The sequence below is a fragment of the Citrus clementina genome, unplaced genomic scaffold (genome assembly GCF_000493195.1).
Source record: "Citrus clementina cultivar Clemenules unplaced genomic scaffold, Citrus_clementina_v1.0 scaffold_2, whole genome shotgun sequence".
Classification (NCBI taxonomy): Eukaryota; Viridiplantae; Streptophyta; class Magnoliopsida; order Sapindales; family Rutaceae; genus Citrus; species Citrus x clementina.
Genome location: NW_006262688.1, coordinates 31,907,859 through 31,934,551, shown reverse-complemented (window position 1 = coordinate 31,934,551; position 26,693 = coordinate 31,907,859). Strand labels below are relative to the sequence as shown.

The following is a 26,693-nucleotide window of genomic DNA, read 5'->3' as shown; positions in this document are numbered from 1 at the left end:
CTCAATCACTTGCCGGTTAAAAAGAAGCCAATCTTAAACTAATGACCCACCCAAACAAACACACCAATCTTTCTCATAAGCCATTAGATTAAAAAATAATTAACAATTGAAAAGCAAAGCCCGCCTAAAAATTTTATGGTGAATAATATCATCGCCAAGGAAAGAAAGAAATAGTAGTCCAGGGAGTGTGCGGTTTGTTTGCTGTCAGAAAAGCTAAAAGCTAAAAGCTGAAAGAAGCAAAGTGGGGGGAGATGGGGAAAAGCACTTCGTATTTTTAAGTTGGGGAATTGCGAGTTGAGTGACCCGCTCGAGAGAGAGAGAGAGAGAGAGCAGGCAGGGTCACGTGTCGTGGTCTGAGAGCGGGCGTGTGATTTGTATAATGTAATAATATTGTAATGTTGTAATTAATCAATGCGTTGCCCTTTGCCCCTCAGCCGGCCCGGCTGACTTCTCGATGACCACGCCACGTGTCATTGTCCTTCTTCTTTTTCCCCTTTTTCACCAATTTACCTCTTAATAATTCATTCAAGCGTGTATGAGATTTATTATTATTTTTGGAAAAATTATCATTCATACACTTTATATTTTTTTAATTATTAAAAATACTATAATATTTTAAGAGTGTATCAATCATCCATTCTAAATTAATAAAATATATTAATAAATTAACGATTGTACCCTTGAAACTTAAATTAAAGCAAAGAAAAATTATCACTTGTATACCTTTAAATTATCTTTTTATCACTTGTATACCCTTAAATTTTTACTTGTATCATATGAAAAGACTAAATTTTTATTTGTATCATATGAAAAGACTAAATTACCTCTCTGACGTCATCATATTTAAACGACAACTAACGATTTGATGATCGATTGATACATTTTATCAACTTAGGGTGGATGATTGATACACCTTCAAAATATTGTAATATTTTTAATAACGAAATAAACTAAAGATATGCGAATGATAATTTCACTTATTATTATTATTATTGTTCTTATTTTTTGAACTGCTTTTATTGTATGTAGTTATGTACCATCTTTTTGCTCCTGTCCTTTGAACTCACCTTTACTTCTTGGCCAATGGGCAAATGGCTATGGCGAGTGAGTAATGGCAAATCATTCACTTAATTTATCCCCCATCAAAGGACTATACTCACTTTACAGTTTACGTGAAAGAGCGAACATTATGTTGATTCATCTTTATTAGACCTCATTAATGCATTGCAATAAAGTTTTCAATGTACTTCTTAAACTTGTCTAAAAAATATAAGAATTTTTTTTTTTTATCATAAAATCAATGTTGTATGTCAATAAATCTCTTCAGGGAAGAATATTTAAAGATACCATTTATGATATGTAGTATTGTTGATCGAAAAACAAATGATTTATAATCTATGATTTTGTATATATGTTTATATTATTTAGAGGATTCAACTATGATACGTTAATAGTATTGTGTACCCCATAATTATGTACCAGAAAATAAACATTATCAACAAATTCTAATGACAATGCCTAATGTTGTAGGTTACAGTATTCGCAATCATTTTTTAGACCATTCTTTTTTAAAATTAGTCAAAATTTGTTTTACAATAATTTTGTCAAAATCTACTTTTCTTCCTCCAACTTTATATTATTCGATATATTACAAGAAAGATCCTATAAGTAAACATTATAATAATCCAATCGCTAAATATGAACAAAGATTGGTGGATTTCAGGATTTGATTCATTGCGATTCAAAGATTATGCTAAAACCAAACGATATGAATATTAACTTCATTTCGTCCCATCTCCATGGGAGTGCTTGAAGGACGACGATTAGTAGATGCTGATGCTATGATTATCTGATGACATTACGAGAACGTACAAATTCATTCAACAAAAATAAAAACAACTAAGTATTGAATAACTACATTTAATGGTTGAAAAGCAACTGTAGTATGGTACTACCGTTGCGCCATAATTAAGTTCAAGATTCCAATTTTTGTTTCTCTCTCTAAAGAAAATAAAAATTATCAACCTTGCCAAACACAGTTCACAAATTGAAATGAGATGCAAAAGGGTTAAAAAAAATAAAATAATAAAATAAAATAACCATGTATGTGGTAGTGCAGTAGAATAAAATAGCCGGTTCGATCAGTATGAAATGTCGAAATTCTGAAGTTGCACATTTGTACTCAATTTTACCAAACAGAGTTTTCAATTTTTGTCAAAACAAGTACACTGCAAAATCACGTGATCAACAAGGTCAAGCGACCCTGTGGAGGGGTGGGGGCGAATTCAGCTTTCTTTCTTTCTTTTTTCACTCCTGTTTCATCACGATTCATGGGTTTAAATATTTCAATGTACTGTTAAGTTAAAAAATTAATTAATTTATAATTTTTTTGAAATGTAATTTGTAAATTTAATTAATCCATTAAAAAAGAAGGGGTCAATTCTGGGCAGTAATTTGATAAAGGAGAAGACCCTTCAGTCCTTTTTTGGTCAAGGATGAACTTGATGGCATTCATTGAATAATGCTGCAATGTTCGTAAGCTTTGTCTGTTGATCCATACACGTACACTGCATCCCCACTTACAGTGATCCCAATTCAAGCTTCCAAACAGCTATTTGTTGAATGTCAATTTTGCCCTATTTGGCTATTTAGTTTTCTAAAAACTGTGAATCGTGCAAACACACACACACACACACACTTACTTTCCCCCACCAACATTATTTCTTTCACCTTGTAAACCAAAGTCCAAGCACAAAACTACACCGCATTGATCGCTACTTCTTCATGTCTATTTCCGGAAAAATATACATATTTCAAAGAAAAAAAAAATGGTTCCATACATAAAACTAGGGTAACATGCATTGAGTTTCTTTTTCAGATTCAATGTATTTGATTTGACTTGTTTATTATTTATAAACTGTCAACTTCTTGTCAGAAAGTAACTTTAACTTTGGTTCATCCTCGTTCAGTCCTGTTTCTTGATTAGTACTAACAGGAACAGCTAACTGGGCAAGGGGCAGTCAATTGTTTATACCATTAAATATTATATTCTCATGTACAATTATACCGAAAGGAAAACGATTGGTATATATGTTGTTGACTAAACTGATTCTTCAGCGAAATCAAACCCTAAAAGTGCGTCTATTTCTGGTAACTAGATCGATCATTGGCCAAAATTTCTTTTGCTAGACGTTTCTGTTTGTGAGTTTGCTTTTGTTGTCAAAAAATGCTTCTGGGTGTCAATTCTAAATCGTTATCAAGTCAAATAAACCGATTATTTTTTTAATGCTTAGATTAGATTAGATAGCGTAAAGGGCTTGCTCCCTCTTCAGGTTTCTACGCCAAATTCGGATAAGCCAAAGAGAATTGTGTCAAGTTTGACTTATTACTTTCTTTCAAGGTCCGGTTCTCGGTTGCTTGCAAATTTATCTCATGGAAGTTGTGTGCGGGGAAGCTAAAGGTGGCACAAGTTTGTTAAGAGTTCTTTTTTTATGGCTTCTGAATAATTGACTCTTTTTTGGTCTTGTTTTCTTCATACGCACCATTTGTTTTCTACTTTGCTTTCGCTCGGATGCTGATACCTTGAGGACAAATTATCTGTATTTATTCAATTAAAAAGAAGCACGCCAATAGATCTTTGATCTAGTGTGAGAGTACTTGAGCAATTGTTCAAACCCTCGTAGAAATAATTATCAGGATCTAATTTCATTACTCAATTATGAAAATAATTTTCATAATTGAGTAGAGTAAGCAGAAGTCTATTTTAGTATTGTTTGTAATTGGAAGAATTGCACAAGAGCCCATTATTTATGCTTGCATTTATTACACGTAAATTTACTAGGCAGTAGGCACCGAGGTCAAAGTCGTGAGCCTGTGTACTAGTCCAAATTAGTCCCCAATAATAATACATAAAATATATCTCCTTCTAGTTTACATGGCATAAAATCCTAGAACCTAAGCACACCAAAAATATTGTTCTTATACATCCCGTGCATGAACCAAAATTCATCATATTTTTTATTATCGTTTTTTAATACCGACATATTAGATATGTTCGATAGGAACATATTGATCGTAGGTAAAGTCTGAATTTATTCTCCACACGAATTTTATTCCCATACGTAAGGGAATCATTAACTTTTATAAGATAGACTCGAACCTTCTACCGAATGTGAGGTTGCCAACTAGGCAACTACTTATCCCTTGAGTGGTCGATTATTCTTTCATAAGTTACACATAATGTATATATAATACAATTTATTAAATTATTAATCTCTTGATTCTATACGATTCCCTTGCTACTTATTAAGAATTGCTCACATTTTAGATTGAGTTCTTCTTAATGGTCAAATGGTTTTATGGTTTTAGAATACGATCTTATTTTTTGTATTGCACAATTGTTTTAGTAATTTTGATTTATTGGACGATTGTTACATCAAGACACGTGACACCATATTATGAATTATAGCTTCTCTTCGAGAAAGACGAAAACAATGAATTATAGCTTAAAACAATCAATGGGAAAAGGCACAATTACTAAAATCAACGTTGAATTAATCCACAATCTTTTATGCTCCATATACATCATAGTTATTATTTATCCAGCCTCCGTTGCATCGATTTAAGAGTTTAGACCTTATAATATGTCTGGATATAAGATAAATGGTTGGATTAGACTAAGATCATGTTTGACTGTGACGACCAGCAAATTAGTCTAAATTTTAGTTACAAGTTCATGGGTTTAGATTGGATTAAATATTTTGTTTTAATTCAAATTTACTACCAATATTACTATTTTTTTTCAATAATCTATTTTAACTTGATTAAGCATCAAAATTTTAATTTGATAACTTAAACATAAACAATTATTTGATTAATTATTTAAATTAACATTGAATACAAGTACCAAATTCAACTATCAGAAATACAATATAAAAATAATTATGTTATTTAAATATTTTTTATTTAATTTAATTTAATAATCCTCTTCTACATTAAACGAAACAAAGGATAATATTGTAAATAATCCAACTAATCTACCCTAACTCTTAAAATCAATCCAATCCAATTCTGCATTCTAATGTAGGAGCCTTGCTTTTAAACAGAAGGCAACGGGGACTGATGATATTAAGTTGGGCTTCCGAATAGATAATTGAAAATAGGCCTATAACGCAATGGGCCAAGAACACCATGGGCTCTAATTCTCTTCAAGTCTTGGCAGCAACTCTAGGATGGGGAAATCAAATTTACCCAGCCATTACTATTTCAGTTTTTTTTTTTAAATAAAATTTCAAATAAAATTTTAATTGTGTGGATGTATATTTGTTAAGAATTAAGAAATTATATTAATAAATAATTATTTTAAAATTATGTTATTAAAAAAATAAAATTATGAAATAAATAAAAAATGCTCTAAAGATTCTACACCTCAAGTGAGGGTTTTTATTTTATTTTATCTTATTAAAGAATTATTTTATTTTAATACCGGTACAGTGACCAAAAAAAAAACCCAAAGTGAGGGTTACTGAGATAATAGGATGGGGCCACTTAGCTCTATTCGAACCTAACGCCAACTAGGGTTTACACGCCACCAAAGCTCACAGCACTTCCATTCTACTTCTCCATGTTAGCTGTTTATTTTTTAATGTCTCTGACTAGATAATTTTTTGTATTGTGGGCAAATTTTGGGGTTTTTTTCTGATCACTTCAAAATCGATTACGGTTTCTTTTGCGGCCATCAGGGTCGGCGCATTGAGTATAGACATATGGCTGCAAGTTTGGCCTCAAAATGGTCTCGAGGTATGTGATTTGTATGGTTTTAAGTGGGTTTTGGTTTGATCAATTTTACCTTAGTGTGTTTATTGTTATGTAGTGTATATAGATTTCATTTTCGTTTACATGAGTGTTTTTGGTAGAATAAATGTTTAGGGTCACCATAGCAAAACTTGCTAATTTAATTGTTTCTGGCTGGTACTTTCTGAGTTATGTACTTATGTTTGTAAGGAAATAATAAAAGGTGATTTTTTGCAACCCTTTTTGGTTTGGATTGATTTGATTTTGTGGGCGTGTACAATGTGTACCATCTCTATTTTTCCTTATCGGTTAATCGGATTTTATCTGGCGTGTTGGCCAGTAAAACTAGTCGGACGGTCACTTCTTGGAGGCCTTGGAAACAACTTGTCTGGTTTGTCGAGCACATCTCATGAGATGGCATCCAGCAATTTCTTGTCTCAGGTGAGAGTTAAGCTCATAGCTGCACTTTTTTTTTTGGGAGACTTATATTTGCTTTCAAGTGATGTGATGAAGTATTCCAAGCAACTTGTATAACTTAATAGCTGAATAGTTTGATAAGTGATTTTCTGGTAATCTTGGACAAGTAGTGTGTGTAGGAAATAGGTCACAATAGGTTGATGAAAGTGAAATTTTTACATGCTATAGTTGCGAAGCTTTTTACTCTCACCATCGTCAAATGGTTAGGAAGGGACATTTTTTCCATGAAAAGCCTCCTTCCACCCTGGAGGTTATTCCTACTTATCTTGGAAAGAAAAAAAAGACAATTATTTTATTGTAATGTGGAGAAGTGCGAATCGTTAGGTAGTTGCAGTTGTTGGTGATGTTGTAGTGTAAAACTAGTCTCGAATTGTCCTCTCTGTCATCACCTCTTTTATATGTGACCATAATGTTTTGGTTTGCAATTTTACAGCAGCAAAGGACTTTCATACAGATGAGGACTGTTCTAAAAGTTGTGGACAACTCTGGGGCAAAAACAGTGATGTGCATACAACCTCTAAAAGGGAGGAAAGTGGCGAGATTGGGGGACACAATTGTTGCATCGGTAAAGGAAGCTATGCCCACTGGTAAAGTGAAGAAAGGACAAGTTGTGCATGCCGTGGTTGTTCGTGCTGCCATGCATCATGGGCGTTCCGATGGGAGTGAGGTGAGATTTGATGACAATGCTGTAGTACTTGTTAACAAGGCAGGCGAGCCAACTGGAACCAGAGTATTTGGGCCAGTCCCACATGAGCTGAGGAGGAAAAAGCACGTCAGTATCCTTACACTGGCAGAGCATTTGGCCTGAGTTACGGATTCTGTGATGGATATTCATGTTTGGTCTCTAAGCTCTTGGTTCCTACTATTGGGTTGAGGCAGGGAAAACTTTGTAGTCGGGTGGAGAGCTTAAATTTTGATATCATTTGGTGCTAAATGATTGGCTTCCGAAGCAAAAGCCATCGTTTTCAGTTTTCACTCGTGAAAATAAATCTTCTCCTTTAACTTGTGTTAGTATTTTGTAGTTGTATCTCTTGACCTACAGGCTTTATACACAATCTGATTCTTCTTCACTTGTCTGTGCGCAATTATCTGATTGGACAACAATGCTGTTTTTTATTATCACTGCGCAAATTCTGCTGGAAAACGAAGAGTGAGGATGATGATATAGGGGCCCTAATTTTCTTAATCAAATAGTTCCCTAGTTGCAGCAGCAAAAGTACTGATGAAAGAATGGAAGTTACCAAGATAAATGCGTTTTCTTCGTTTATGAAAATAAATGTTTATGGCATCACTCTTCTTGCCTTTTGTATGATCTGGCTCGTGCAATTTCTGGCCCACGTACACCGTATCCACGGGTTAGCATTTCGACTGATAATTATTTAGACCCCAGAAAAGTTGGGCATGAACATTACGGGCTACACATAATTTCAATGTTTCTTGTTTAAACTGAAAACAGAGCTGACTGCCGGTCCTAACCGCATATGGTTATAACTTGGAAGTTATGTGTGTTATTAAAACTCCTCAATTCTTCAATTTTTTCTTCTTTTATCCCTCTTTTTTTTTGAAATTACGATGTTTGTAATTTTGCATGAAGGAAAATTTTACTTCAGTGTATTTGAAGAAATTTATCTATTTAATAACCAGTGCGAATTGAACACTTCTCCCATATAAAAGGAAAATTAGAAAAGGAAAGTGGGAAACACCCAAGAAAATGAATTCAGTCTTACTAACACATTGACAAAATTAATTAATTAATTGCAGTTCTCATGCAAAATTAATGTTTTGGGTTAATGTTTGGCTTCTCTTCTTTTGATGCAAAATTAATTAATGCTATCATTTTCACTATTTGTGAAGATAATGATTCGTCTTAACTTATCTGTTCTTCGTATTATTATCATAATTTGCCAGAACTTCTAACCTTGCAATATGCATAATTAGATGGAGTGCATGTTTCATTATGTAAACTCTGCAGATACTGAAGCTTAAAGAGAGCAGTTTTCCTGGTAGCAGGATGATATATGGAAACACTAACTCAATTTCTGTGTGTTTCTAATTTGACACCTCTTATAACTAACTCAACATCTGTGTGTCTCTTTTATAACTGAAGTTTTGACTGTTTAAACTGAAAATGGATTCTGGTCGGGAGATAAGCTGCAAAATGTGTGGCCAATTGATATGGTAATTTGTAATAAAGTCCTTAATGGTTTCCATGATTAATCAATTGATTTTTTCCTCCTTTTTTCTGTTGTCAGCTAGGTCCCTCTATTATCATTTTGGTTGACTTAAACAAAGCATTAATTTAACTATTTTGCCATGAAAATTACTAATTACCCACAAAAGTTTTAACTTTCATGCAATCTTTATATTTAAAAAAAAAATCAACACTTCTAAATAATTTATTAGTACTATATCTATATGATTATTAATCTTCAATTAAAATGAGAATAATAAGATTAACTTGCTTAATACAGTGTGTAGCCTGTTAGTGATATGCGCTAAAGGCCAATCGAATGATGTTTGCTTTTAGGGAATTATTGTATTTATTTAATATTTTGATATTTATAAAATGACAAAGTTATCAATATTCATAAATTAATTTAATGAATATAGTCCAAAAAGTTGGGTTTTCAAAAACCTCGTGGACAAAAGTTGCGTTTTCAAGAATGAATATATATATATCTTAAATATGATTTAAGATAAAAATTTTGATGTCTCATAAATAGTTTAAGGAACAAAATAAATTTCATAAATCCTCAATCAAACATTATGTATAACATCGAACACATAAAATGATCATATTGAACATGTTTCGGTTCACAAATAATTATGGACTTCTAGACCAATTTTGGATTTCTATTGGACCTAATATGGATTAGGAAAAAGCATAAGAACATGTCACAATAGAAGCTCACAATTAATCACTTGATTTGATCAAAATAAAGTTAATTAATTAAAGATAAAATTAATTAATTAGGTTATTTATTTATTTAAAATTAATTTAATTAAATAATTTATTAAAGTAGTAAGATCACATCAAAAAATGGCTTAGAGGGTGGGTATAGCTCATGATAACATTTGATGCCATTATTGCAAATATAATAGTCGCTTTATTTGGTGGAATGAATGATTGTGAATTTGCATTCATGTTTCTTCGTTATCTCTTTCATTTCAAAACGAAATTTGGTGATTTTAAATCCCATAAAAGCCTTCGAAGCTTGTTGTCTGTTCTACTGACCACATCTCATGATATGGCTAACATCCAACGTTTTCTTGTCTCGGGTTTGTGTTAAGCTTTTACTTACAGCTGCGTCGGGTCTTGAAATTTCACACAGATTGAAACTGTTTTAGACGTTGCGGATAATTCAGGGGCGAAAAAGTGATGTGTGTGCATACAACCTCTAAAAGGGTAGCGTGAAGATACAACTGATCGGATCACAAGAATCACTGGATCTTGATCAAACAAGATCAAAACACAAAACTGGAAACAGAGTAAACAACACCAACCACCCAAGTTTTGAAGGAAAAACGATAGCCATGTTAGTCATAATCAACTAGAAAATGAATGAAGACTTACAGAGGGATTAAAAATGAATCGGAGGAAACAAATGTCAAGTAAAATGAACAAGAAACAAATGAGAAAATCGTGAGCTAACAGACCCAGAAAGCGGAATTTATGGGTTTTTTTTTTTTTTTTTTCACGTAACACGCTCAATTGGAGTCATTTATCTCAGAACAGCACTCTATTCCATAAACATTTGCAGCTTGATCCTCCCAATACGTCAGGAGGGCAACCAGGCCAAGAATCATTTTATGATCTTAATAGTATTTTTCTTAACACCCCTTGATAAACTAAAATTTTAAAGGATGGCAGCCAAATCCGGAAAATTAAAGAGTCTATATGTATGTTCAAATATTTTTGTTTCTTAGATAATAGATTTAAGTTTGGTCGGTTGTTAATTGGACTAAATCTTATCAAATTTCAAATTAGATCTTATTATTTTTAATAGAATCAATTAGGTTCTAGGTATTTAAATTTTGCAACTTGACTAATAACTTATAAATGAATGAGATTTTTGTGTAGTTTTAAAATAAAAATTTAAGCTTGAATGTAACATATTTTAATTAATTAAATAGAAATAATTTCAACTAACTAAATAAAACATATCATCTGAAATTTTTAGACGGAGCAGGGGCAGCGGCCCCCTCTTGTCCCTTCTTTGATTGAGGTCAATATCAAATTTCAGTAAGCTATCCTTGCTTTGGGTGAGCTTCATTTTTAGCTGGATCCTAGATACATCATTAAATGACAAAATAAGTTCAAAATTCTGACTTATTAGTAATTGCCTCGCCAGTTCTCTCCATTTGCGAAATGTAAGTGGAGCGAAGTAGACGTCCATTGAATATTAGAGATGGTTAAAATATGGTCTATGTTATATAAGATTTGTAAATTAGTCACATTAATTATCTGATTGTAAATATTAGTATATTAATCTCATTAAATATGAGTTGTAATCTGAGCATTATTCTCATGTAATTCAACAAAAAAAAGAAAAAGGAATTGCCCTGCCTTTTTTATTTTTTAATTTTAAGAACATTTTCTCTACATTTAAATTGATTGTTAGTAAATTTCTTCAGACATCCGGACTCCTACTAGAGTTCATTGTGCTTTTTTGTTATTTCCTAAGGCTTGAAGTTTGTAACAATATGGTATATTTAGCCACCGCAAATGATATCCACATAAATAAATAATTTTTTTAATACTGTTATATAGGACTGTTACTGATATTACATCAGATATTACAATTAATATTTACAAATAAATTATACAATTAGGACATTCCTCGTGGTATGTACATCTCTGAAGTGCTTCCTAGATTTTTTAAACACTTTTTAATATTTGAAGGGTGTCCACTCTACTCACATTTCGTGAAGGAGAGACTGTCTCCAGTCAATTATTTGATAATGGAAGGAGGACTGAAACTAACCCTCATAATATTTTTATGGAGGCTCAAACCATTGCTCTCAACATTATAAGTGTAAGAGTTTTCCCACTAGACTAAAGGCCCATTGGTGATGAATAAATAAATTTGGATGTACATTGTGCGGACCGCCCGAGGCCCAGCCCATAGACTATGCATGTACGAGTTCCTAATTCTATCTTCTCTATTTTGTTTAAACATAGAATAAAGTTGTGCAATAAAAACTATTCTATATCGATATTTTATATTAGAATAATTTTCATGTAGTCGAAAAAAACTCTAGTCGCAATTTGACTAATTATAAATAAGAATAAACTTTAGATAATGATAAGTTATAATTTTTTTAAATTCCATCTTAAGAAACTTACCTCACACATAGTAATGATAAGTTATATGCATATTGTAAAATATATATGTTTTGTTACATTAAAAGTTTAAGACAATTTTTTATTAAAAAAAAGTCTAAGATAGAGTAAATTTTTTTTTAATTATTTGAGACAACAATTTATTCCTTAGAGTTATTATCAAATCATTGTATAGTATTTATAGAATTTAGATTTTTAAGATAACTTGCATATTTCAAATATTGTATAAATATATGTACTAATATTTTAAAACTACGTCTATCTCTTTTATCAATATCTATTTGACATTAATTATAAAAATAATGCATACTTTACTTCTATCTTACTTGCACTCAAGTTCAAAGACAATTTCAGAACAATACTTTTATAATTAAGTTATAACTTTCTCGTAATAATAAAATTAATTAGTGCAAACATTATGATTATAGAAAAAAATTATAGTTTGGGTGTCAAGATATAATAAGTGGAGTCCAAATTGCTCCACTCTAAAAATTGTAGTAATAATCAGTCAAAAAACCTAATTATTGTGTCCAAACCATAAAACTCCCACTAGACCATCATTAAATATTAGGGTTTATAGCGACGTCAAACCGTGAAATTTTGGGGTTCATAGCGACATCAAAATTCTTCATTTACGGTTTTCTTGTAAGCTACGATCATCATCCGAAAACTTGCTCCCCATGCATGATTGAAAAGTCTATTCCAGTAAATTTACTCATTTCACTACCACTGGGAATTGAACTGCTCCCAATGCAAGTGGGGAAGGGGAGTTAGAATCGCTTTATATCTCTATCATTTACATTCCATTCAATCTTTTGTGGGACGGAATTATTATTTTATTGGTATATTGGCGAAGACAATATCAAAACTCAGTGATCAATCTTTGTGTATATAATAAGATATTATGATGTGTATATTTATTTTAAAAAATTATCATGCAAGTAATATTAAATTTAATTACACATATTTTGTACGTATCAATTAGTTGTAATTCATCATAGCTATTTTAAAATTTCTCGCATCGGTTAATAAACTAAACGTGAATAAATGAGAGGCTGTGGAAGTGAGCGGGAAGAAAGGACAGAATGTGTAAACTACTAAAGTGAAGAAAGGAAAGCTGTGATTCTTCGTATTGCGATGCCTTTTGGTCGTTGTGATGGGAGTGTACAAAAAAATGATGAGAATGCTGCTGCACTTGTTGAAAAGGAAAAATAGCATTCTTGTTTCGAAAAAACAATATCAAGGCAGGTTCTTGGGCAAGTCTATTGGAAAGAGAGTTATTTGGGTCTGTCCCTATTTTGCTCCGCAAGAAATGGCAGCTCGCCGTCCTTTCTTTGGCCGAGGATACAGCCTGATGATCAGCCTTTTTATTTCTAGAATATTATGGACGTTGATGTTTGGTCTCGGTGTCTAAACTTTTCATGAATTTGGTTCTTAGCATTGCTATTGATCAGACTCAGCTGAAAATGGTTGGCTTTTCCGATGAGACCCACTGGCTACTCATACTGTGCAAACATCGAATTTGACAACATTGCAGTTACCATTCAGAGGAGTGTTCGTTACAATGTCTTTTTTTAACAATCTGATGTTTTCTTCTGTTTAACTGTGTTCTAGTGATGGTTTAGACTGAAAAATGTTGACAGAAGAGCATCAAAACAGCGCCCTTTATAATGTCGTTTTTTGCCACCCTTCTCACATAAACCTTGCCAATTGGTTCCAAATAGCTTTACCAAGATCATAAGTAAATTGAACAAAGGATTCTAATTGTACATACGGAAAAGATCTATAGGAACTTTTCTGTTTAGAAATAACAAACAAAGAATCTGAAAAAATCTTGATTACTTTTCACGTATAAATTTTTTTTTTTTTGGGGGCAAAAAAAATAGACGTACACGTAGAAATCGAAACGTAGGGTAGAGATGATAGGGTTTGTGGCCATTCAAAATGACTTCATTTTCTTTGAGTAAAATGTTTAAAATGGATAAAACAAAATCCTAAATACATATTCGTTTTAGGTGTCGTTTGTATTGGAATTTAAGCACGCACCTTAGGTTTTACTTTTACTTCCCAGAGCTTGAGGTTGGTTAGTTATTATTATTATTATTATTATCTCACTTTTTAAAAGATAATTAATTATGAGCATGATCAGAAAATGTTTTTCCTAAAGATTACAACAAATAGTGGAAAAATCTACCTATACTGAAACTAGCAAGGATTGAACCTTTTCTCCAAAAAAGCTGGGAATGCATCTAGATCTCTCACATTCCAATCCTACTAGACTTGTCTAAACTGTAAATCTGCTACAAATTAGTTTTTGGGTTCATTAATTTGTGAAAAAAATAAATTACAGTTTTTTTTAATTTGTAGAGACTAGGGTTGGTTGCCTCATCAAGCAGTTTGTCTTTGAAATGGCCTCCTGGTATGTTATGTGATCACACACTCGGTTTCAGTGATGTTATTGTTAGGAAATTAATAATAAGGCAATTCCTAAGTTAGGATCAACGTAACTTGAACCGTTAGATATCTTCCATTTGAATCCACCAGATATTGTTAAATTTATGCAAAAATAGTAACAAATGGCAAACCGGCTAAATTGGTTAATTCTAAACAAAAAAATGTTCAAAATGAAGAGGAGAAATAAAAATAGCCCTGAAAGTCTTTAATGTTTTTATTTTATTAGGAGGTCTTTCCCAGGTACGGTATATTACATCTCTAAGGAACTCCACTGAACAATATCCAGGATTTGCTATTGAGATTTCTGCTTATAAAACTTCTGAAAAAAAAAAAAATATCACACAGATTGGCTCTTGTCCGGTAGGGATCTCTTCTCCCAGAACTTGAAATGCAGGGCTCTTAGCTCCAGCATCTTTTCAATTTCCTCAATGGGAAGTCCCTTAGTTTCCGGAACAAAAATCAGTACAAAGAGCAAGGCTGCAACAGAAATTACACCGAATATCAGAAATGTCCAGGATGTTCCGATTGCCTGTGTCAAAGATAGGAAGGATTGTGCCACGATGAGGTTCGATATCCAGTTTGCAGTGGCGGCTATTCCTCCACATACCCCTCGGAAACGTAAAGGATAGATCTCAGAATTCACAATCCATGGCACTGTTCCCATTCCAGGAGAGAAAAATATAATGTAGAGTGCCAAGCCAACCAGAGCGAGCCATCCAAATTTGCTCGGGCATCCCCTTGTGTACCATTCCCTGCTCTCATCATGGCAGAGACCCTTCACCGTCTTATTTGAGATCAAACATGCTCCAGGAAATAGCTGCAATAATAACAGCAGCGAGAATGATGAAAACATATCAAGAGAATAAATGATAATTGGCACACGAGGTTGAATCAATTAATCGGAGGAGAAATTGCTGAAATGCCTTTTACCTTATTGGAATGTGAAGCACAGAACCCACAGTCTGGAGATGAAGCCTTCAAACACTTCATACAATCCCACTTATCAGCAGTTGCAGCTGAACTATAATCCGGACAGGTGAGATTTGTGAAGTGAGATGTTTCTACAGCACTAACCATTGGTGAGTGGGAAGTTGTCTCGTGGAAGACAGCTGATAAAACCCCCAATGAAAGTATAACACCCGACAAACTGATGACTAGAAGCTTCTTCCTTCCAGTCCTGTCTATGAAGTAAATGCTCACAATGGATCCAGCGGCGTTGAGACCAGAAGTGACAAGAGAAAGGAGGAGTGCAGTTCGGTTCGATGCAAAACCAGACAGCTGAACAATGGTAGGGCTGTAGTACATAACTGTGTTTATGCCCACAAACTGTTGGAAAACCTGAAGGCCAACACCAGCAATTAATCCTCTTCTCACGGTTTGGGTTTTCAGTAATTTGACTAAGTTTATCTTCTCAGATGATCCTTCTTCCTCAATTTCTTTATCTACCGACTCTTTTAGATCCCGAATCTCTGTTTCAACTTCTTGGGCAGGATATATTTTCCTAAGTATGGCTTGCGCTTCTTCTTCTCTTCCCTGTAATTTAGAGAACACAACACAATTGATGATTCTGTGAATAGAACACACATACAAAAGCATTAGTGTGGGAAAAAAGAAAATAATGATAGAAGAACCTTGCGATATAGCCAACGTGGTGATTCCGGAAGTAACAGCATTAATATGAACTGCAACAGAGCTGGAATACCAGCAACTCCAAGCATCCACCGCCACGTCCCTGGTGCCTAAATAAATTACACACACGTTTAGATTAATCAAAATACTTCTGAGTGATGCAACGTACACACAAAATCAGATTATAAAAATGGTACTGAAATAGCGAGTACTTGGATTTTAATAACAAGCTGTGCTTGCTTACCCTGGTGAAGGCCAAGTTGATGAGGTAAGAGAGGAACTGGCCACCGGTGATAAGAAAGCCGTTGGTGCTAACAAGAGCACCACGAATTTTAGCTGGAGAAGCTTCGGAGATGTAGAGCGGGGATGTCATTGATGCCATTCCCACACCAAGTCCTACAAATACTCGTCCGGTGATAAGGGCACCAGGGTTAGGAGCAGCAGCCATGATCACAGCACCAACGAAGAACAGGAAATCTGCAACAAGGATTGAAGTTCTCCTTCCAAAGCGATCATTCATCCATCCACCAATTGCAGCTCCAATGATTGCTCCACCAACAGCCATGCTAACTATGCTTTCCTGTTTACATTATGTTCACCATGCATTATTATTCACCGACTCGTATATCATTCTGTTTAAAAGTAATCACATCTGTTTTTGCTCCTATCCTATTATTTTAATTTAGGCTCTAGTTATCTTACATGATAATGTAAGAAACACAACTCTTCCACAGCCGTTTGATGAAAATCCAATGATTGTAGAAATAATATAATTTTATTACCTTATATTCCCACGATCGTTGGATTTTTATCAAACGGCTCTAGAAGAGTTATGTTTCTCACATCATCATGTAAGATAACAAGCTCCTTTAATTCAACTCAGTTTCATATCAACTCCAGTGAATAAGGATTTTTTTTTTTTTTCAGAAATTGCAAAACAGAATGTTACTTGTTACATATACAAGTTGTAAATATTATATGTAGCAATGTCCGCTGACAAGGTATTCTTCTTCTTCTTCTTTTTTTAATAGATTAAGGTTAACTTCTAAAAATGAGAAAAATTGAAAAATATATAAAAATTCTAAAGAAAATTTTGTTTTTTTTTTTCTTTTTCTTGGAGAAAAATTGTGGTTGTTTGTATATTAATATGAAAGCTACAACAAAAATTTCTACAGATAGCTGCTGTATTGGGCATGCGAATCAAGCCCAATAAGTGACCGAAAGGGCCAAGCCCATAGGGATCCATATTCTTACTTCTTAGAATTCTCGGACACTTCCATATCTGATCTTAGATTCTTAGCCGATAAGAGACATGTACGACACTTGTCGACCTATGTTCAGATTTACTCTTGATAACTTGAGTTCATGAAACATAAGGAAAGGAACGATAAAAACGTAATTTGACATAGCGTCATAAAAACAAAAGAAAAAAAAAGTGCCAAATTATAAACATTTATAACCATTATATTTGTCCAAGAAGCATCAAGTCAAATTACACACTCCCCCATAAAAAATGAACGTAAGAGTCGTAAATTCATCTTCTTCTCATTAATTATGTATTTGGTTGTTCATAAATATAATATTTTCCCAAAAAAAGAAAAAGAAAGAAAGAAAAAAGAGTGAGTGAGGACAGAAGCAACAAAGGGTAGTTCGGTTAATTTAGAAGAGACAAGCCAGCGAGGCAAAAACAGATGGAATTTAACAAGTCGAACAGGCTAGAACCTAGAAATTATCAGTCATCAGACAATGTTTAGAGTGTATACATGCGTTTGATACATGTATCTGTGTGGGGGTAGTAGATGATATTATAATAATAATAAATAAAGGACGGTGACCTCACCTGCAGTACAGTCTTTTTATCGACGGATGTGAAGTCATCTCTGATATAAAGAAGCGCGCCTGATATGACTCCTGCGAAATCACAGCCATAAATTAAGTACGATTCCCGAGAAAATTAGATAGGATTAAAGTTAGTCAGCAGGAAAATTAAAAAAACAAACAAACAAACAAACAAACCAACCAGTGTCGTAGCCAAAGAGAAGGCCGCCAATTCCAGCAGAGAAAGCAAGTCGAAGAACGTAGGGATTTTTCCAAGACAGAGAGAAGCATTCTCGAAACGCTGACGCATCTGTCGTCCCTCCTCCATGTACTGCTCCCTCCATTTTCAGGCCTTTTCTTCTTTTTTTTTTTTTACAAATTAATATCTGTTAAAAGGTAAACAATTTAGGAGTTTGTATTCTTTATTTTGGCAAGAAAATGGTTTGTTGTGGTTGGACTTGGACTATAAATAACTATATAAGGGAGTGATGATAGTGATAGTGAGTAAATTTTCCGGGAAAATGGACTGGGGGTGGGGGAGAAAGAAAGTGAGTGAAGGAAAGAAAATAATATAATTAATCAACTGGTACTGCTGATCAGAAGAAGAAGAAGATAAGACTTAAAAAGAGGAAAAATATTGGGAGTCAGGATCCAGGCTCCTCCGGTCCGACCAAACTCGAGAGACTTTACAAACTTAAACTTGTCTTCTGCTGGCTAAGTGGCTATGCCATAACCCACAATGACAAACACACACACATCACATGCTGTTTAAAGGGCGCTAGCCTATTCAAAATGTACTATCAAAATAATACAATAAATAAATATATAAAAAGGGCAGCTAGCGCGTGCACTCACTTTCCAATAATCATTGCCATTTCATTTATTTCAAGTTTGACCAATCCATTCAAATTCATTATTAAGTATTAACCAACAACGGCAGGGTTCCTAATTCTTTAATATTTTTAAACCATATTTTCAAAATAATTATTAAGGTAATTAATTATAAGAAAATCCGGTGCATTACTAGTAATTATCACCAGAGGATATTCTATAGTATTTCTTGCCCACAACCTCAATCAAAATTTTTATTATATACCTCTATTTATTATATCTTTCACTTTGTTCCTCTTATTTCTCCAATTTGCATATTCCAAAATTTAACCTCCCGATGAGTGAAATGCATTAATTAGATAATGATATATGAAGAAAATAAGTAGAGAAGACGAAAACAGAAGATAAGAACACATTGAACAAAACGCTAATTTAATGCCCCATCCGAGCGTTTTAAAGTCATGCTATTTACAAGTCAACAGATGTCGTTTTAAAACACTTCGTGTAACGCAAATATCTAAAAAAAATTCATGTATGGATAATATAATTGCTATCTCCTATAGTTTACTTCGTAATAAGACACAATTCTTTTTTCTAGGCATGCACGATTAGAAAGAAAAAAAAAAAGGACAAATTATAAAAAAAAAATGAATAATAGTATATAATCTGTAAGAGCACTTGATAAATATTATTTTGCCAGACAACTAAACCTAATTGTTGGGGAAGAAACACACAGACCAGGCAACATGCCGAAACCTTAACCATCAGTAGTGAGTTTTGGTCCAATAATGCTTCCAAAAAACACAGATAGATAAGCTTCCGGACCGATTAGATTCTGACTTATCACTGATTATGTCTCCTAGTTGTAGAAAAATTTTCTCGTCACATCAGCTCTTTATTTTACTATTATACACTTACAATCAAAAACGACTTTTGAGTAAATATATTAGAAATAAGGGAACCCTACTCATTCTGATAAATAAACAACTACAACGACGAATTAATTAATGTTTAATGCAATGCAACCGTTGGATTTGTACAAGCTAAAGCATCAAATCAATCGTACCCGATGGCAGTGCCAGAAGTCGATGAATATGAATTATGAAAGCCCAGTTCTAAGCTTCCTTTAGTTCTCCGCAAAAAGTAACTTCTAAAATTTTAATATTTGAATATACTTGTGATAATGTGTGGGCAATAGTTCTCATTTTATAACAGTGTGTCGATGTATATTCTTATATCTTAATAAAGATTTATGAGGATTTTAATTGTAGTAAGAAAGGAAATTTCCTCTTGAAATTGATATCAGTCCAATATAATCATCTTGTCTTTTTACTGGATTTTTTTTTGAATCCTGCAAAAGGTGTTAATGAGATGGAAAGAAAAATTGCAAAAGGTTTTAATGATATCATAGCAGATACGCTAACCAATAAATATCCCATTAAATCTTTTTAATTAGGGTAATTATAAGCATCGGAATAAAATTTAATCAAATATCAACAGTTACTCTCTTCCTGTAATCTACTTACGTTTACTATAAGAAATCTCTAATAACTGCCTTATAGATGTCGGAATGGTATTGTACCCAAAAAAAAAAAAATATTCACTTTGCTTTTATCGATTAATTTTTCATGCACGCATGCATGTTCTTTTAATTTATTGTTTATAGTTTAATAGCCATGATGAATGTAGGGTTAAATACAAGAAAACAATGACTTATTTTATCTTATACAAAGAATTCAAATTGAAAATTTTAATATAATTGGTATAGAGTTAGTGCATGGACAAAATTAGATTTAAAATTATAAAATTTCTTTTCCCCACAGTCGGTAAACACAAAGGTCCAAATAAGTCACGGATAGCCTTCTGCATGCCCTGCTCCAGTCGTACCATCAGTATGAAAACACACACAAGAAACAATGATTGTATGAGAAAATAAATTGTATTCTTTGCATGATTTTATTACTATATTATTTCTCGATCTTTAATTCTCTTGTAATTACCTGGAAGTTCTGAAAATACTATGTTGAAAATGAGTGGAAATATACGCGGCGTTTATTTTGTTACTATAATTTGTTTAAATTTTCCTTATGGAATGTGCATAAATTATGACAGCTGTGAGATCAAGATTAAAGGACACTATATTTTTTTTTTTTACATTGATGTTACAATAATTATTTTTTAAACATTGATATTACAATCAGTCTATTTTAACACTGGAATTACAATTTAATTATAACTCATATTATATGAGACTACTATTAATATTTAGTTACTTAAATTTTTACCCTCACTAATTTTCAAAGTACGTTAACTCCACTCACATTTGGTGAAAAAAAAAAACTGCCTCCATTTAATTATTTGTTATGTAATTGAAGAAGAATTTAACCCTACAATACTTTGTAAGGATATTACTAGTACGACATTAAAAAGAAAAATTATATTAACTCTATGAGTTGTATTATCTCATTGTTTAATTAATAATAAAATTTTGAAATGCATAGCATGTTCCATAAATGTTGACAACAAGAAATCAGCTAATTCCCCTAGAAGAGAAAAGAAAAATGAGAGCGAAATATTGGGTCCGGCTATATTGAAACCATTCTAAAATAGAGCACGCCATCATAAACATATGATCAGAGTTATAATATTTTTTTTATTATGACTTTGGTTTAGTTACGTTTAATGTAACTTAACCGACTCTTTTTATTATTTATCATTTTATGTGTATAACTCGAGCAGTTCTAAAATAATCATTGTCAATAAATAATTGCTGAGCTGGTGTAGTTAACTGAGCTAGCTAGAAATTTGTCAAATATATATAATTTCAGTCAACATTGTCAGTGTAGATGGCTTTGAATATTATTATTGTGACAAAACTGAGTGATAATCACTCAGTGTTGATCTTTACTACAAGTTTAATAGTCATTGTTGCTTACTCTTGTATTACGGAAGATGAGATCATTTGAAGACCAATTTTTCAATATCAAGTAATCGGATGAATTTTTAATACTATTATTTAGGTGACCAAGCTGACGTCGTTTATCATAAGTTTAAAAGTCTTGGTCGTCTTCTTTATTTTAATCAAAAAGAGATGAGATCATCAGAAGACTAAATAATTTCAAAACATACATTGATTTGGATGTATACGTTACTTTAATTTGTTAGACTTTCTTACAAATTATAGCCGTTTTATGTTTTGACACTTTTGTACATGTTGTCAACCGGGCGTGGCTAAGTATATAATGCATAACTTATAACACGAACACGAAAGTTGTATCTAATAACTCAAAACAGTTTAATAATTGAACAACTTTTAATTTTTTGAATACTATTCTTAAGTTGATTTAAGTTACATAATATGTAACTTAGTAGGAGAAAACTATGGTGCAACGGTGGTACCGTGTCATCGTTGCATCCAGTCGTTGAATCTCAATAGATCCGTCAATCTAAGTAGATCTATGATACAACCCCAATATTACAGTTAGACAAGCCCAACTCAGCTAGCTCTATCAATAGCGAGGAAAAGGCCCAGGCAAACTCAAGTGAGGCTATCCAAAACCGACCCCAAGATAACATCAAGCCAAGTCGCGTAAGGAAGCCTCCCAAATGGTTCAAGGATTACACACACTGAGCATATATGAGCAGAGGATTCGGTTTCTAACGGCTTTAGCTATTTAGAGAATAATTTTTTGTTATAGAGAGAGGTTGTTATTTAGTTTTGACAGCTGTGAGCATATTCTTGCTGCTATAAGTATTTCCATGGTTGTATTTGATGGATATATAAAATTCTGGACTCAATTTCTTCTTCTTCTCTGAAATTTTCTCTCTATTCTCTCTTGCCATTCACTCGTTTCTTTAAAATTCTGGGAGCTTGCACTTGCTTGAAAAGTGTGGAAACCTTGCTGTTCGGTGTGCTCACCAGCGGCATAACATTGGTGCTTTCATTGCTATTTGCTCATCATGGCTGATTCGGAGATTCTAGATGCCATTAAAGCTTTACAAACAAAACTTGATAGTCAAACGGTCGCAGTTCATCACACGCTGCAACAATACATGCTTACTGTGGATTCTCGCTTGGAGGACTTGCGTTCTCAGATCAAGGGGTTACCTTCCGGTCCAACAAATGGACTTTCGAATCCACCCCCGTTTCCACATATATCTGATGGTTCATCGGGCACCCATGACTCCAATCCTCTCTTGCGAACAATGAAACTCGAGGTCCCAAAATTTGATGGAACTGACCCAAACGGTTGGGCTTTTCGCATCAATGAGTATTTTGATTTCCATGGCACATCCGAAGCTCTTCGTCTTCGCATCGTGTCTTTTCATTTGGAAGGTCGCGCTTCGGCTTGGTACCAATGGATGAAGGCGAATGATTTTCTTACCAGTTGGAAGGATTTTCTTCAAAATCTGAAGTTTCGTTTCGGAGCTTCCCTGTACGAGGACCACCAAGGCAATCTATCAAAACTTACTCAGAAATCAAGTGTGGCAGAATTTCAAACTGAGTTTGAGGACCTCATGAATAAAGTCACAGGTATTTCCGAGCCTCTCCTTATCTCATTTTTTATCACGGGGTTGCGAGTGGATATTCGTCGCGAGCTGTTGCTGTCACGGCCTTCCTCGTTGATGGAGGCATTTGCACTAGCTCGTATGTTTGAAGCACGTGGAGATGAGAGTAAAGTTACGTCCAGACCTTGGTCTAAGTGGACCCACAAAACCACCACACCATCCTTTCACCCTACTACAACCAATCACAGTCCTGCAAGTGCCCCTGCCATCAACCCACCTCAACCTGCCCCGTCCACATTACCTCCACTTTTACCAACGCCATCTCTACCTATTAAGCGTCTTTCTCCTCAAGAACTTCGTGAAAAAAGGGAGAAAGGACTCTGCTACAATTGCGACCAGAAGTGGAGCAACTCTCATAGATGCCGTAGTAAGTTTCTACTTCTATTAGGAACAGAGGATGTTGACGAGGCGATGGGTCCACCAATTAATTCTGAGATCTCCGATGTTGTTGAGGAAACTATTATAACTGGTGATATCTCCAGTTTAAATGCATTAGCGGGCCAAAATACTCCTCGCTCTCTACGACTCCTTGGTGAAATTAATCAACAGCCCGTGCAAGTACTTATCGATAGTGGTAGCACTCATAATTTTATTAAACCCGCTGTGGCTGAAGTTTTGGGGTTAGCAGTACAAGACACTACCACATTCCGGGTATATATCGGTAATGGTGATTCTTTAGTTTGTCGATATGTTTGTTCCCAAGTCGCCTTATCTATGCAAGGCCATGTTTTCTACATCGACCTTTATGTTCTTCCTATTGAGGGACCGGATATTGTCCTCGGAATTCAATGGTTACAGCTACTTGGCAAAGTCTCTCATGACTATGCGGCATTGTCAATGGAATTTTTCTATAATGGCTCTCCTGTCTTCCTGCGAGGTGATCTCTCCTTGTCTCCAAGACCGATTTCTTTTCATCAATTACAAGCCCTCATGTCTAATTGGCCTACGCCGTCTACCACAAAACAATTGCGAGGATTCTTGGGTCTCACAGGCTACTATCGTCGCTTTATTAAAGGATATGCTTCCATTGCTGCCCCTCTCACAGATTTATTGCGGAAGGATTGTTTCCATTGGTCCTCCGCAGCTGACACGGCCTTTGCTGCCTTAAAACAAGCCATGAGTGCAGCACCAGTCCTTCGCTTGCCAGATTTTCAATTGGATTTTGTTATTGAGACGGATGCCTCGAATGTTGGTATTGGAGCCGTACTGATGCAAGCTGATCATCCTATTGCTTATTTTAGCCGAAAATTGGGTCCTCGCATGCTTGTCGCTTCTACTTATATCAAAGAACTTCATGCCATTGCCGAAGCAGTACATAAGTGGAGACAATACTTGTTAGGCCATTTCTTTATTATCCGAACTGACCAGAAAAGTATTCGAGAGCTCCTTCAGCAGGTTATCCAAACTCCAGAGCAACAATTTTATGTTCGTAAATTACTGGGGTATCATTTCAGGGTTGAATATAAGCCGGGTCGAACTAATAGTGCAGCTGATGCCTTATCCAGAGTACATGAAGTTGATGTCCCTGAATTATATGACCATTCTCCTGCTACTATGTTACTTGCTAGCTGCCCTATTCCTGAATTCCTCTCTATTCTTCGTGCGGAAAATCAGTCCTTACCGGATCTCTTAGCTCTCCATCAGAAGTATTCCTCTGGTTCTTTAATGTATCCATATTCGGTCTCGGATGGAATCCTACGGTTCAAAAACAGGTTCTTCATCAGCTCTCATTCTGTTTTGAAGCCTTCTTTATTACAAGAATTTCATGCCACACCAGTCGCAGGTCATGCCGGAGTCAAGCGGACATTAGTTCGTCTATCCACTCTCTTTTATTGGCCAAATATGCGCAAGGATGTGGAGTTATTTCTTGCCTCTTGTTTATTGTGTCAGCAAACAAAATACTCTACTCAGGCACCAGCTGGACTCCTTCAACCCTTGCCTATACTTTCACTAGTTTGGGAGGAAGTTACCATGGATTTCATTACAGGTTTACCATTTTCCCATGGGTTCACTGTTATCTTAGTTGTTGTTGACCGATTGACAAAATCAGCTCATTTTGGTGCTCTACCCACACACTTTACAGCAAGCAAAACAGCCGTTTTATTCACTGATATGGTTGTTAAGCACCATGGTTTTCCCCGTACCATAATTTCAGATCGTGACTCTATCTTTCTTAGTAGCTTTTGGAAGAAACTCTTTGAGTTAAGTGGTACCACATTGAAGCATAGTACAGCATATCATCCTCAAACGGATGGCCAGTCAGAGGTTGTTAATCGAGGACTCGAGCAGTATTTGCGAGTATTCACACAAGCGAAACCGACATTGTGGTTCGATTATTTAGGCTGGGCTGAGTTTTCTTACAACACTAGCTTTCATACAAGCATCCAAATGTCTCCTTTTAAGGCCTTGTATGGTCGTGAGCCACCTGTAATCCCTTCCTATACCGGGAGCTCTACTTCAATCCAAGCACTTGATGAATTGCTGCTGGAACGTGATGCCCTTCTAACAGCCTTGAAAACCAACTTGCGAGCAGCTCAACATAGAATGCAGCAAAAGGCTAATGCTCATCGCCGTGAGCTAGAGCTTCAGGTCGGGGATCAAGTTTTGGTTAAGTTGCAGCCTTATCGGCAAATATCAGTTGCAAACAGATTATCCAACAAGCTAGCGAAGCGATATTATGGTCCTTTTCGAGTAACGGAGCGTATTGGCGCTGTGGCCTATCGCTTGGATTTACCTCCTGACTCTAAGATTCATCCAGTCTTTCACATCTCACTTCTTAAACCGTTTCATGGTCAGGATGCCTCACAAGTTCATTCACTACCTAGCGAGTCTTACAATAACCAGCCTATGTCTATTCCCATTGCTATTTGTGCTCAACGTCAAGTGTTGGTTCATGGCATCCCACAATCCCAAATTTTAGTGCAGTGGCAGGATTGTGCTCCTGAGAATGCAACATGGGAAGCTCATTGTTGTGCTAACAGCTCTATTTACGAAATAGCAACATAACACAAGAAAAAAGAAGATACACATATGATACAACCCCAATATTACAGTTAGACAAGCCCAACTCAGCTAGCTCTATCAATAGCGAGGAAAAGGCCCAGGCAAACTCAAGTGAGGCTATCCAAAACCGACCCCAAGATAACATCAAGCCAAGTCGCGTAAGGAAGCCTCCCAAATGGTTCAAGGATTACACACACTGAGCATATATGAGCAGAGGATTCGGTTTCTAACGGCTTTAGCTATTAGAGAATAATTCTTTGTTATAGAGAGAGGTTGTTATTTAGTTTTGACAGCTGTGAGCATATTCTTGCTGCTATAAGTATTTCCATGGTTGTATTTGATGGATATATAAAATTCTGGACTCAGTTTCTTCTTCTTCTCTGAAATTTTCTCTCTATTCTCTCTTGCCATTCACTCGTTTCTTTAAAATTCTGGGAGCTTGCACTTGCTTGAAAAGTGTGGAAACCTTGTTGTTCGGTGTGCTCACCAGCGGCATAACATCAATACACAATAATTAATTAAATCCGGAGTCACTAAAACAGAGCCACGACTTTTTCAAAAATATCTGCATTCATCACTTTCTCCATTAATTAATTAACTTGAGAAATCAAATGAAAACCAAGTGGTAATGTGTGTGTTATATCCAATCGAAGCGTAACATATAAGTAAAACCCACCAAAACCAAGATATGTAATAAATGAAAATATTCTCACAACTATTAGAAAGATTTTGAGTTATCCATCTTAGAATTAAGGGAAAGATGTGCTTGACCACC

The 26,693-nt window shown here is 34.6% G+C and overlaps 2 protein-coding genes across 3 annotated transcripts; one reads left to right on the top strand and one right to left on the bottom strand.

The window, feature by feature from the left end:
• The first annotated feature begins 5,517 nt into the window (after window positions 1-5,517).
• On the top strand, window positions 5,518-7,340 carry LOC18051864 (50S ribosomal protein HLP, mitochondrial). Of its 2 annotated transcripts, none has more exons than XM_006448953.2 (3): window positions 5,518-5,799; window positions 6,134-6,234; window positions 6,707-7,340. In XM_006448953.2, exons 1-3 carry the CDS (start codon window positions 5,766-5,768, stop codon window positions 7,076-7,078), a joined length of 507 nt encoding a protein of 168 aa, XP_006449016.1. In that variant the 5' UTR covers window positions 5,518-5,765; the 3' UTR covers window positions 7,079-7,340. The 2 variants fall into 2 exon arrangements, with proteins under 2 accessions (XP_006449016.1, XP_006449017.1); XM_006448954.2 differs by having other exon boundaries at window positions 5,520-5,799; window positions 6,704-7,340.
• Window positions 7,341-14,269: 6,929 nt separating this feature from the next.
• Window positions 14,270-18,280, bottom strand: LOC18051863 (probable inositol transporter 2). Its single transcript, XM_006448951.2, has 6 exons — window positions 17,718-18,280; window positions 17,538-17,608; window positions 15,942-16,277; window positions 15,700-15,807; window positions 14,999-15,601; window positions 14,270-14,885 (listed from the first exon to the last, which is right to left on the bottom strand). Exons 1-6 carry the CDS (start codon window positions 17,857-17,859, stop codon window positions 14,406-14,408), a joined length of 1,740 nt encoding a protein of 579 aa, XP_006449014.1. The 5' UTR covers window positions 17,860-18,280; the 3' UTR covers window positions 14,270-14,405.
• Between the last annotated feature and the right edge of the window lie 8,413 nt (window positions 18,281-26,693).